General features: G+C 46.4%; 6 protein-coding genes across 6 annotated transcripts; 2 read left to right on the top strand and 4 right to left on the bottom strand.

Moving 5' to 3' along the window:
• Positions 1–91: 91 nt before the first annotated feature.
• Positions 92–2,221, bottom strand: TREMEDRAFT_29049 (uncharacterized protein; the record flags this gene model as incomplete). Its single annotated transcript, XM_007003189.1, has 5 exons — positions 92–515; positions 813–1,116; positions 1,249–1,326; positions 1,371–1,474; positions 1,662–2,221. 5 exons carry the CDS (start codon positions 2,219–2,221, stop codon positions 92–94), a joined length of 1,470 nt encoding a protein of 489 aa, XP_007003251.1.
• A 155-nt stretch (positions 2,222–2,376) lies between these two features.
• Positions 2,377–4,639, top strand: TREMEDRAFT_73537 (uncharacterized protein). Its single transcript, XM_007003705.1, has 7 exons — positions 2,377–2,746; positions 2,791–2,982; positions 3,055–3,182; positions 3,245–3,318; positions 3,359–3,641; positions 3,742–4,196; positions 4,385–4,639. Exons 1-7 carry the CDS (start codon positions 2,577–2,579, stop codon positions 4,556–4,558), a joined length of 1,476 nt encoding a protein of 491 aa, XP_007003767.1. The 5' UTR covers positions 2,377–2,576; the 3' UTR covers positions 4,559–4,639.
• A 359-nt stretch (positions 4,640–4,998) lies between these two features.
• TREMEDRAFT_28718 (uncharacterized protein) lies at positions 4,999–5,422 on the bottom strand (the record flags this gene model as incomplete). Its single annotated transcript, XM_007003147.1, has 2 exons — positions 4,999–5,134; positions 5,337–5,422. The coding sequence occupies 2 exons, from the start codon at positions 5,420–5,422 to the stop codon at positions 4,999–5,001; spliced, it is 222 nt and encodes a 73-aa protein (XP_007003209.1).
• Positions 5,423–5,701: 279 nt separating this feature from the next.
• Positions 5,702–6,691, top strand: TREMEDRAFT_61186 (uncharacterized protein; the record flags this gene model as incomplete). The annotated part of the gene is given in 3 exon segments (XM_007003481.1): positions 5,702–5,730; positions 6,006–6,353; positions 6,373–6,691. The coding sequence occupies 3 exon segments, from the start codon at positions 5,702–5,704 to the stop codon at positions 6,689–6,691; spliced, it is 696 nt and encodes a 231-aa protein (XP_007003543.1).
• Positions 6,692–7,113: 422 nt separating this feature from the next.
• On the bottom strand, positions 7,114–7,623 carry TREMEDRAFT_61187 (uncharacterized protein; the record flags this gene model as incomplete). Its single annotated transcript, XM_007003482.1, has 1 exon — positions 7,114–7,623. One exon carries the CDS (start codon positions 7,621–7,623, stop codon positions 7,114–7,116), a length of 510 nt encoding a protein of 169 aa, XP_007003544.1.
• Positions 7,624–8,427: 804 nt separating this feature from the next.
• Positions 8,428–9,135, bottom strand: TREMEDRAFT_61188 (uncharacterized protein; the record flags this gene model as incomplete). The annotated part of the gene is made up of 2 exons (XM_007003483.1): positions 8,428–8,977; positions 9,035–9,135. The coding sequence occupies 2 exons, from the start codon at positions 9,133–9,135 to the stop codon at positions 8,428–8,430; spliced, it is 651 nt and encodes a 216-aa protein (XP_007003545.1).
• Between the last annotated feature and the right edge of the window lie 2,897 nt (positions 9,136–12,032).

Raw genomic sequence — 12,032 nt, forward strand, 5'->3', positions numbered from 1 at the left:
ACACACTTTCACACAATTGTAGCTCATTCACATGAATTGTCCAAGATGTCACAAATCCTAACGAACACGACTATCAACCATCCCAACTCATTTATCCACTGTTAAACGGTTCAAACTCCAAAGTCTGTCCAATATCACAAACCACAAAACAACCTTTTTCATCCCATTTCGTCCCCAAACCAGCCGAACGTCTCACACGACCAAATTCAACCCTTGTACCTCTCGCTTCGTCCGAATCGCAGAACGTCCCCCAATGTATACCCAACCCACGTTCAGCGCCAAGGATCCGATGGATGGAAATTGCATCTGCGGGGGAACAATGTAATGCTGAAGTGAGTGTATATTGATCTAATGAGAGTGATAGAAGAGTACGAAGAAAAGGAAGTGATGATCCTGTAGATATCGGTAAACATGATAATGAGAATGGGGAATAGAGAGAAGCGATTTGAGTAAAGGCGGGACAGATTGAGAGTGGGTCCTGGGTTGGTGATGTTGCGTATCTATATCCTGTATCGCTATTTCTCAGCGGGGATCGGAATTTGATGACAATGGCAGTAAGATTCCTGAATTGATAGTACGATATGAAGTGTGTATAACGTTATGACAGTGTTTTGTAAGAAGATAGACTATGAAATAAACTGTGTGCGAGTTCAAGGCAAGGAAGAATTTGGTGGAAGTGTCTCATTAATTATTAAATGAGTAAAGAGGGTCAGAAAGTGTGTGTGACAAAGCACTTTACGGATATACTTGGACCAGGTTGAGGTCGTTTTTCGGTGGTGATGGTGCAGGGAGGAGTTGGACGTATGACTCACCCTCCAAAAAACATTTTAAACCCTTGCCATACGTTCATCCCTCGTTCCTGGGCTCGTCCAACATCAGAAGGAGATACTACCCCTACCACCCAGCTTCCCCACAGTGTTGTCATGTGATCCAGCACACCCCGACCACTGCGATGTTGTGCAGGTGTGAAGGCCACTTTCAGCATCAAACCATCACTACTGTCGGAAGAAGGGGATGTTGAACTTGGGGGAAAAGAAAGAAGAGCTTCATGCCACCAATCAAACTCTGTGATCCGGTCGGAGGGGATAGAACAGGATTCGAACCATTTCTTCAGACCTGATGGATGGTCAGCACATTCAACGCCTGACTCTGTCACATGACAAATCTCATGCAATTGAGATGGGATTACTGGAAATTCTTGACGGTTGAGAAGCACAGGGATATATACAAGAGTCAAGAATGATTTACCGTATGGCACAAAGAAATGAATTGTAACAGCATGGTACTTCCATAAATCTAGTATCGTGTAATGATCTAGATGATCATCTTCTCATCAGCTGACAACGTCCGTCGAAGAGGAAACAGCTCACAATGATCATGAGAAATGAAACATGCGTGTATCTCTGGAAGTTCAGATACCGAACATGGTGGATCGAGATGTCTAGCTGGACCGACGTATTGCGATGGGGAACATCTTTTGTCAGCTCGTCATGTATCAGGTTTACTCCTAGCCTCCTTCAGACTGACATGTCCATTTCTTGACAGAGACGTAGTTGATGTCGCTGCTGAGGTGTTCGAATCTTGATAGATGGCCGCATCACTTCGTTTACGAAACAATTGACAGACAAGAGGGATGAGTTAAGAAAGAAAGAAAGACTCACCTGTATGAAAAAATTGGATCAAATAATAACCCACACATTCCCTCCTTACTCTTGTCCTCCCATGGTATCCTCGCTAACACACTAGCATGTCCTAACCACGTCACCGTCTCTTTTTCCGTTTTCTCCCACTTGGGTGCGACCACAGTTACAGGAGGATCTCTCCAATCATCTTCTTCATCTTCATCCCTAATCTCTGAGAAAGATGGTCTGACGTACACTCTCGATTTAACACGTCTGATCTTGGGTATTTCTTCCACGTCTGCTTCCACCTCCAGCAAGGCCTCTTCGTCATCATGATTCGATGCACCTGATGAAATCCTCTTCGGAGGGATACTATGCGTTTGAGCATAGGCTATGGCAGCACCTTTTTGATACGCCAACCAAGCATCGTTGAGTGATGCGGATCGATATGATGGCCAGGGGTTTTGAAAGTATCGGGGTTTGGAAGTGTCGAGGGAAATGTAAGAGGTGTATGAGGAAGAAGCGGGTGGACCGTGATGATCTTTTGAAAGATCTATTGGTGGATCTAGTAGGGTAACTGTGGGAGCTGAAGTGACCATGTTGGCTGAAGCTTGTCAGTAAGAAGAAATAGAAGTGGAAAGAGGAGGAGGGAAAGATTGATCACGACGTCATTGGATGTCCATTCAGGCACCACCACCACCACCACGAACTTCATTCACTAAAGCTATTCAATAAAACTGTACATGCATCTCGACTGTCAAAATTCGCACTGCTCACTACCACAGGAATACGATAGACTTTAGACTACACTAGCCAGTATCTGCATAATTATAGAAGGAGAGGGAGGAGATCAGATCGAGGCAAAGGAAGAAAGTTTGTGTAAGGTTCCCATCACCTCGACTGCGACCGAACTCTCCTTCTATCTCTCTCTCTCTCTACGACACTCACATCAATATGCCATCCCGACCAGGAGTCACATTCGAGTCCGAGCTACGACTTCGACAGCGTCCCTCTTCCCCTCCTTCCCCTCTTCACAATACTAGTAAACAGGCCAGAAGTTATCCTCCGACAAGCGAAGATTTCCTCGAATTCCTCAACTGGCTAATCCGTATCGCTCTTTCACCGTGAGTTCTTAAATCTGTGACTGTGATCACAGCTGACAGCTGAGTATCACGGTCCCACTTGAACTCATACACCAAGCACTCACTTCTCGCTTCACTGTGGGTTTAGCCCTAAGGCTCATCTTACTTGGTGTCTTGGTGTTAGGCTCCGGAGCTTTCTCCGTCATGTCAGTCGGAGCGTTTTGGTGGGTATGGTCATCCGGAGGGACTGTGGAGACTGAAGGGTGGTTGATATATGGGTAAGTTCTCACTTTCTTTACTCTGCACGTCATCGATGTTCCATATTCGCACGGATGAATGCTAAATAGCAGATCGACAACACATAGATTACCTCACGCTTTGATCAACCTTCCAATGGACAAGTTCGAAGTGGATTTGAGGTATGATGTTCAAGTTGAGATGGAACTTGTTCGTCCTTCTCATATGACTCAAGAAAGTAGTTAGTCTATTGTCCCCCCATTACCCCTCTCGGATCGATGACTTTGAAAGACTGATGATCAGATAATTTCATGATAAACCTGGAATTACGATCCGAAAAGTCCCCAGAGAATGTGGTCATTGCTGCTTCTCGTCCTGTAAGTTCATACGTCTCACATTGAGCCTGCTGACTAGAAGTCTCTCCCTCCTCCCCCTACCGCCGCAAGCTTGCTTCACCTCCCTCCCCTCCCTACTCATCTCTTGCCACCATGCGTCATTCCATGGCCTTTACGTGGTTTGTGTCCTTCCCGTTTGTTCGGCTATGCCGACCCACCACCTTCGTCCGCGGTACGACGACTCCACTCTGATCCCGCGAGCGTTGGAGCCCCTGTACCTCTGAAAAAGGTCCTGATGGAGGGTGTCATGATCCGACCTAGTCTGGGAGGCGAGACTTCTCTCGGTTCGGCATACATCAGCATCGGTCAGTATCCATCTTCCCGGCCCCTCTTCCCCCTCTTTGCCGCATAGATACCTATCAAAGTATACTGGAGTGATTATCAGACACGGCGGCTCACGTACAGGTCGAGAAGATCATTTTACAGAAGACTCAAAATCATATCAGCCTAAAGAAGTCCGTACAACCGGCTGGGTCATCGTCCGATTCATTCCCCGTCCTACAGGTATACGATATCTTCTTGCGTCTCACCCACTTCCTCCTTTGCTACTCCTCCCACCTGTTGCCCTAGGAATGACCCTCGCCTCGTCAATCATGTGGTTTATTGTCATTACCTGTATCGCTCGGTTCAGACGACGGTCGAAGGGCGAAGACGATACACGGGTGTCATCCCCGACGGGACAGAGCGAAGCGGAGTTGTTGGCTGAGCGTCAAGCGAAGATCTTTGATGAACGCGATAAAGCTGAAAAGAAAGAGGCGGAGAGGAGGAAAGCGGAATGGGAAGAGGTGGAAAGTCGGGCGAGTGGGAGTAGGATACCTGCGGAGAGAAAGAGGACAGTGCCTTCTACTGTGCTTGGAGGGGTGAGTCATCCAGACTTCTTTCCTCCGTCGCTAAGATATCCTCTGATCGTTCCTCATCGGGATTGCCCTAGGTCATCCGTGTTCAATCTGGCTTATCTTTGCTTGTTGGCCAGAGGCCTTCAATCTGTGGTTGGATCATATCATCTTATGACTTGTTTTGATTGATTATCTCAAGCTGACCTTTACAGTCAGAGACGACAGCACCCACAACGGTGTCATTCGGCCCCACCCTACCTCCCATGTCGGAGAGCGAAAGTCCCCCAACGAGCAGTTCAGAAGATACGGATGCCATCATTCGTGCTAAACTTGCCAGCATCCCCAGACCGGAAGATATGGATTCCCTCTGGGAGATGTATGATTGATCGGGAGTCAGATCGATCAGAGTTACATCGTAAAGGGGTTTGGATAGGTTGTAGCATAGCACATGCATAGGTCACAACTTTTCTTAGACTATACAGCACAAAACCATCCCTCGGTTTCACTGATACCCTGCAGAGACGTTTTCCGAATAACAATTTTCCTCAAACCATCTTTAGTCATTCTTACCCCGTCTCTTCCTCCCTTATCCTCCTAGTCGAGCTTAAGGGATTGCACTTCGTTCGACATGTATTCGTACAACATAATACACTCGCACTCCGTCAAACCCAGCAATCCCTCTCAGCTTGGTTATTGCATGGTCTTCATAGAATTGTGGCGGCTTCGTGTGTTCGTGGGGGACCGATATACAAATTCGTTTTATCGATGAAGAGAGATCGGAGATGAAAAGTGAATGTTTGGATCATGAATCGAAGAAATATGAAGATCATGGGATGGTCTTTAGGAAGTATTTAGAGTTGACAACGTATCCGCTGATCATACCAAAGATGGTATCGCCTATAGCAAAGTATCGCTGGAAGAAAGTTCTGATGGAAGGATCTTGAATACCGAGTAGATTTGGTCTATCATTAGTCCTTCTTCTTGTTCACCCACCCATTTATGACTCGTCTGTCCTCAATCAAAGACCAGTAGAATCAATGTCAAATACTCAATTTCAAAGACTGGCAGTCTTTCCGGAAGATTAAAGACGGAAAGAGGGATAGATCAACAGGTAAGCTTGATGGAAGATGGGTGAGAAAGAAAGGAAGGATCAATTTTACTCACGCAAACCCAGTGGAACGTTTCACGCCTGCCAGAATGGTGGATATGGCCAGTAAGTCAATGGCTAATCGTGTGAGTCGATTGAACATCTCCGCGGTATCACCGAATGCGAATAGTTGAAGATGAGTGGAAGTAACTTAGTGATGTTTGTTGTGAGAATGGAGTGAGGGAGAGGACGGAAGTCATGTGGCACCTCTCGATTTGTGGCATTTTACCTCGACCGTCGTTACGGTTTGGGAACAGGGAATATCCCGTGCGCGCCGTACAAACACTAAAGTGACAATGACAATGATGCATTCATCCCTTCTTATCTCCTCAAACGTATAACAAGGTGGGTACCAGTAATTGACGAGTCGTTTGGACACCTCATGTATCACTGGTATCACATGTCCCGGCGGTCAGTTGCTTCTGGGTCTCATAAGCTTCCCAACCATCAACTTCTCTTATGAGACTATCTCGAATCTCCTGCCGGACCATCCTGGGATCAAGCGATTGGACAAGGCTCCTCCACCCTTCCAATCTTCTTGTCCATTCTTCCGGCAACAATTCTTCCCGGGGGGCAAAAATGACTGAACTCAACTTCTCCCGTTGGTCACTGACATAATCTGCCAAGGGGGTCTCTATGCGGAGGTTAATCCAAAAAAACGCAAGATGATATATGCACATTGAGAGCTGGACATTCCAAATAGATAGCTGTAGTCCCTCGTCCTGTGAACGTGTGGATGATGTAGACACGGCCGATCCATGGTTGGTCTCGAGGCGTCGACCCGTCGGTGCGGGTAGGAAAATGGGAGGAGCGCTCATGATGACTGAAGCGGTCAAGTGTGAAGTCAGGGTTCAAGATCAAATGAGGAGCATTTACGTGATTCATTCTCTACTAGAAGAATCTACCATTGATGAAACTCCGGATAAAGGGAGGGGTTCGGGACTGATAGGATGCTGTGGTTTCCACTTTGGGTTGATTTGCTATGTCTTCTGGTTATACGCGGCCGAGATTGATGTTGTTGGCAATGTTATCAGGTCTGTTGCTCTCCTACAGAGGAGCGGTGGAGCCGATCTTCTCCATTTCTCGGGTTTCCACGAAAGCAAGAGAAGGACATTGTCAACTTCATCCGTCTCACCTAGGCATGATTTTTCCGGTTCTTTCACAACTACATTTCACAGCTCTAGATGGCTCCCGGGCTCAGGGTCATGTTTCATTCAAAGTCGGACCTCCCATTATGCTGCTCGGTTTCGTCCTGGACGGCTCTCCAGGTCGATCTGGAGCGGTGAACGGAGAGGCAGGCCATGGATTTAAGGGGCAACGACATCTCACCCGACTGACTGGTAATTCACATGAATGCATGGGGAACGCATGAAGAAGCTCAAGCTGATCAAGGCAGAAGATTATTGTACACAGGTTCGTATTAGACGGGCTGGAGAGATGTAATTATACAGGAGAGGGAGGAGGGGGTTGACAGAGGGATCACACAATATTGTACTACACATGTGTATTCCATGAATGATACTCGATACTGCCTTGGAAGTCAAGGTATGATGTGCTATACTGCCACTGCACTCTGAAACATGTTGACTGACTGCTGTCGGGTAGGGGTCAAATACAGCTCAATCAGGTGGGCACCCTCATCAAGCAGAGCGGTACGGAAATGTGGGTTTAAGCTACTCCTCTCCAAGTAGCAGGCCCAGTCTGTCGCTCGCTCGATAAAGTTGTCAGGGTCGTTTTTTGCCAGATTAAGCGAGGGAAATCCACTGGCGGTGAGTGCTTTAGTCAAATAGTGGTTCAGAATGTGGGGTACGGTGTTTTGAGTCTGAATCCCCGAGTACCTCTTTTGATTGCTGCTACAGCGATGAGTACTTCACGATTGGCAGAGAAGTCTGGTTCAAGCACAGGCCAATCGGGGAATCGGATACTGTTGTCCGTATCACTTTTTGAATTCATGTCGCCAGATTCAGATGGCTCTCCATCCTCTTTGGAGCTTCCGTCGGTGAGATCAAACACAGTAAGGATCACATAGGTCTCATTAGTTGAATTGGGTCCAGTATAGTTGACATTGACACTTAGTCTGACAGGCGTGTAAGGCAGACGGGTGAGTCTGGCCGGTACGACGCCTTTGTCATCATTGTGAGTAGGTATCATAGATGTTCCCTGACGTCCTTCTTCAAGCAGGGTCAAATTGTTGCCATTGTGGCTTCGAAAAGACAAACAAGATGCTAAGCCAACCCCAGCTAAGCCAATACCGGCTGCAACAACTGCAAGGGGGTTCAGAGATGATATCACGGAGAGAGCCATGGTGGATGTGTTGGGTACGGCGTTATGATGAAATAAGATCCGATGGGAGAGAAGAGATGAAGTGGGAAGCTTGTATTACTCTCTATATAACTAAGAAGGGGTTCATCAAAGGGTGAGAATCAAGCAGGAGATGTGAAAAAGTCATATCATCATCCATTCAGATAACATGAATGGATGCGTGGAAAGATGGGTAAATATTAGCAAATCAATTGGGCCCCACACCTCATCATCATTCTCATTCAATCCCCGGGTGATGATAAGGGATCGTAGACGCCAATACTTGCCACCGCGATGGTCATGCTCTCCGGGTAAGATTCATACTTAGGTGTGACTGTGGAGATGTCAATCAATTTTCACCTGCTCAAATGAGAGAAACGGGTAGCATGTCAACGGCTAATCGTGTGCTAATCATGTGAGACAATTGGACATATCTTCAGAGTAAAGGAGAATGAGTGGAAGTAATGGAAGTGTGAGCGGAGAGAGTGGAGCCAGCTAAGAGAAAGAGGACACAAGCAATGTGTCACCTCTTTAAATGCGGCATCTCACCATTTCAGGCTCGGGTGTCTTTCCGTGTGATGACAAGTATCAGTGAGTCCTGATACCACCAATCACTGCAATGTGCAAGAAGGTAGGAATAATCCGCTGTGAGGGGAGTTTACTGTACACAGATATCTTCTGGTCATGTCACCACTCAATGCTGCATTCCGAGACTGGTGAATCACATCATATGAAACCACCATCACTACCAACGATCTCTTAGCTGTCTTTGATCACGATGTATGTTGTGTGTTGACCCGGTGCCAGTTATTCAGGAAGCTGTTCAGGCGGCAAGGAAGTGGCTGGTTTGACCAGCGACTCTCCTTTTGCTGTTACATAGGAGATGACAGGTATCACCCAAGGGTATGTCTCACTGGAAAGAGTCTGCAGGTGAGCTGCAAGGGCCATATAAGGAAATCTGTCCTCTGAAACACTGAACACTGTCTCTTTCCCTGTACTGGAAGCTTGAGGATCAACTGTTGTATCTGTTCCTCTAGCTTTGCATTTTTCCACCTCTTCAGGAAAAGTGTCAAAAGCTCGTTGAACAGAGAGGTAAATGGAATCCATGGTGATAACCGGATCTTTGAAAGGAGCCTCGGGCGGTCTGGTCATCCAATAGCTGAGAAACGGCAGGCCCCCGGTCTTTATCTGTTCCATCCTTGCTATTGTTGGGTCACTAGCCTGGATTTCGCCACTGGCCCTGGGCTTGTCAGGAGCTGTATCAACACCTTGTTCAAAAAGGTATATGAGATGATCAGCTGTTGTCCTAACAAGAAGCTGACTCAGAGAGTCGGGTTTGATGGGGTATTCAATGGGTCTGTAAGTCAGCTTTTATACACTGATTTGGCTAGTACAAAGGTCTGGAGAGACCTACACATATTGGGGGTCTGAAATCATACCATCTTCCACGAAGAGGTCTTTGCGCACAATACGTTTCGTCTTCCTGCACAATACTGCCACAAAGTCACGTGACATTTTGGCTTATCAGTGACAAAATAATACCACGTGTACCACGCGCGGCCCCTCCTTCCACTTCTCTCCTCACTCGTCAAAATGATGATGTTTACGATAAAAAGTTTTTCTTCAAAAATCGCAATGCATTTCTTTTAATGAACAATGTAGGACTATAGAACTAACCTCTCTCTATCAGCTTGTGAAGAGTTTACATCAAAAGCAGAAAAACTCACTGAGATAGTTGATCTTCTCTTCCATCCCTCTGTCCACCAGTTGAAACCGGTTCAGGACTGATCACCTGGCCTATACTCGCGAGGGGGTAATCCCTGTCTCATACCGCCGTTCCTGGCGTCCAAATGAGTCCTTTCCGCGCAGTTTGAGCCATTTTCGAGTCCTTCCTGCACATACAGCGGTGGATGAATCGGTGGATAAAAGCTAGGTGAAAAGTTTGAGTAATTTGGTACAGGAGGGTATGTAGGTGGCCTCTGGTACCAATTAGAAGGCCCAGGAACCCCTGGTATGAAGTGGGGAGAAGGGTGGAAGGGAAAGGAGGAGTACTGAGTCGTTATCTGGTCACATCAGCCTGGAACTCTCATAGACCAACCAGGAGAAGTGGTATGAGATATTTCAATGAAATGCGTACTGGTGGAAGTGTCCTGGCCATCTCAGAGGCTGTCCTTGCCATCTCCACTGGCCTCATTGTCATCACAGAGCCTGCAGTCACTGTCCTTTCCCTTGAATTCTGATATTCTGCTTCGATCCTAGCTCGCAGTACTTGTTCTCTCGCGGCCACTGCTTTTTTAGCCCCACACATGTAGTTACTAGCATGTCTTTTCATACACAGGTCACACTTGGGCTGCTGAGGACGTGTAGGAGCAGATTGTTCGGCTTGAGAGAGGATTCTACCAGTGGAAGCTCGAGCAGGGCCAAGATTCGCAGGAATTGAACTTCGGGGACGTTTTGCTGGTGGTGTAAGAGACGAAGGTGGCCTATGTAGTGTGTACATTGGTGTAGCTCGAACCACACTAATTCCTGAGGCTGAAGAAGCAGATTGAGAAGGAGGAAGTTGTGATGCAGAGGCTCGAAGTGCTTGTCGTGCACGAAGCCCAAGATTTACAGGAGGATCCAAGACAAACCTATCTGCAGACGAATTCCTGGCCTCGAATTCTTCTTCAAGTTGATACACACCAGTTGCTGAAAAAGCTGTCGCTCGACTTCGATTATTCGTGTCTTCAAGAAGCTTTTCAAATCCACCGTGTGGTAGTAGTCGCCAGTGATGATGTATCTTGTCTATCGTGAGAACCCCATCATGCTTGATGATGTCTACTAGTTTATGGGCACATGGTAGGCCCATTGAGTCATGAAATCGTCCCGAACAGTGATGAGCAGTATTCGATTGTTCAAGAAGTTTGCTAGCAAGTCGAATTTGCTTTTCCAGCTCACTAGCAGCAGATCTTGAGATATCTCTTCGAATAATACTGAGAACTCTGTCCCCGAGAGCATTTCGCATTCTTTGCTGACCATCTTCTAAAGTAATCGAGTCCCACTGCTTTTCAAGAAATCGACGGGTTCGAATGATCACATTCCAAAGTGTCCCTGTATGAGTTTCAAGGAAGTCTTTGAATGCTCGATGTTCACCCTCATTGCGAGAAGTAGTATGCTGTCGAAAATTGCGATTCTTATTGGTAAAAGCATAACACCATTTCCCTTGTGATTCAAGAAGTCGTTCGAGGTACGAAATGACTGGCCGATGTACAGGTAAACAGTACTTCTCTCGCATTTTGTCCATCCCCTGCTGAAGTGTAAATTCGTCTTTTGCTTTTACCACTTCTCTCATCCACATATCACCAAACTCTGATCTTGCTTTGACAGGATCATTTTCCCCTGCGAAGCAGTCCGACTTATTACATGCGTGTTTGACGTTTTCTCGTAGGTGCCATGTGCAGAATTGTTGTTTTACATTGGGGAGGTGTTTTCGAAGGGCATTAGCCAAGGCGACCTCTCTGTCAGTTATGACGACTTGAATTTGACGATGTAGAGGTCCCATCAGATCCAAAAACGCTTTGAGAGCAATGTCATACCAATCGGTCGTCTCTCGATCGATGAAAGCAATTGCTGCAGTAAAAGTGAGGTTTGTTGCTGATGAACCAGTGATATGAAGCATAGGTCGATTATAACGAGTTGTTTTATACGTGCAGTCCATCATGAGGACAGTGGGGTACTGATGTAGCAAAGCTCGAGCTTTTTCAGTCGTGTAAACCACTCCTAATGTTTCATTATGACGGTTTACTAGTCCCTTGAAGAGTTCCTTTTCTTTTTCAAGCAGTAAAAACAAGCTTTCAGTCACACTTCGTCCCTCCTGACGATTTCTCTCATACCTCCATTTGAAATTTTTAACATCTGCGGGAGTGAGGAGGGGTTTATCGGGATGTTCTTTGAGTAAATCAATCATTTGATGAGGTTTCAAACCTTGATCAATGTATTTCTCCAGTAGTTTTTCAATGGCTGGGGTTCGAGAAGTCCTGCGAAGGTGTGACAGCAATAAATTCTTGATTGGTGGGTGGTTATGAGTATTACAGATGGTAGTGAGAAGGACAGGACGAAATCCATCTGCGAAGGAATCTTCTTTACGAACTCTGGATAGCTTGAGTTGATAAGGACAGTCTGTTCGCTGGGTATGTGGCTGATGTTTACGATTTTTTTCATATTGAGAAGTACGACCAGTTCGATATTCCCCACTGCAGACGCATTTTAGAACCATGTATTGAAGTTTTTGATTGCTTGAGCTAGTAACAAGTGCGAAACCCTCTTCTTTAGCAATAACAGCGAGTTTATCACGTGCAGAATTGACAGATGTTTGTGGGGGAAGGTGTAGAGGTTCATGAGATAGATCGTTCACTTTTTCATGTGGACCGAAT

The sequence above is a fragment of the Tremella mesenterica genome, assembly GCF_000271645.1.
Source record: "Tremella mesenterica DSM 1558 unplaced genomic scaffold TREMEscaffold_3, whole genome shotgun sequence".
NCBI lineage: Eukaryota > Fungi > Basidiomycota > Tremellomycetes > Tremellales > Tremellaceae > Tremella > Tremella mesenterica.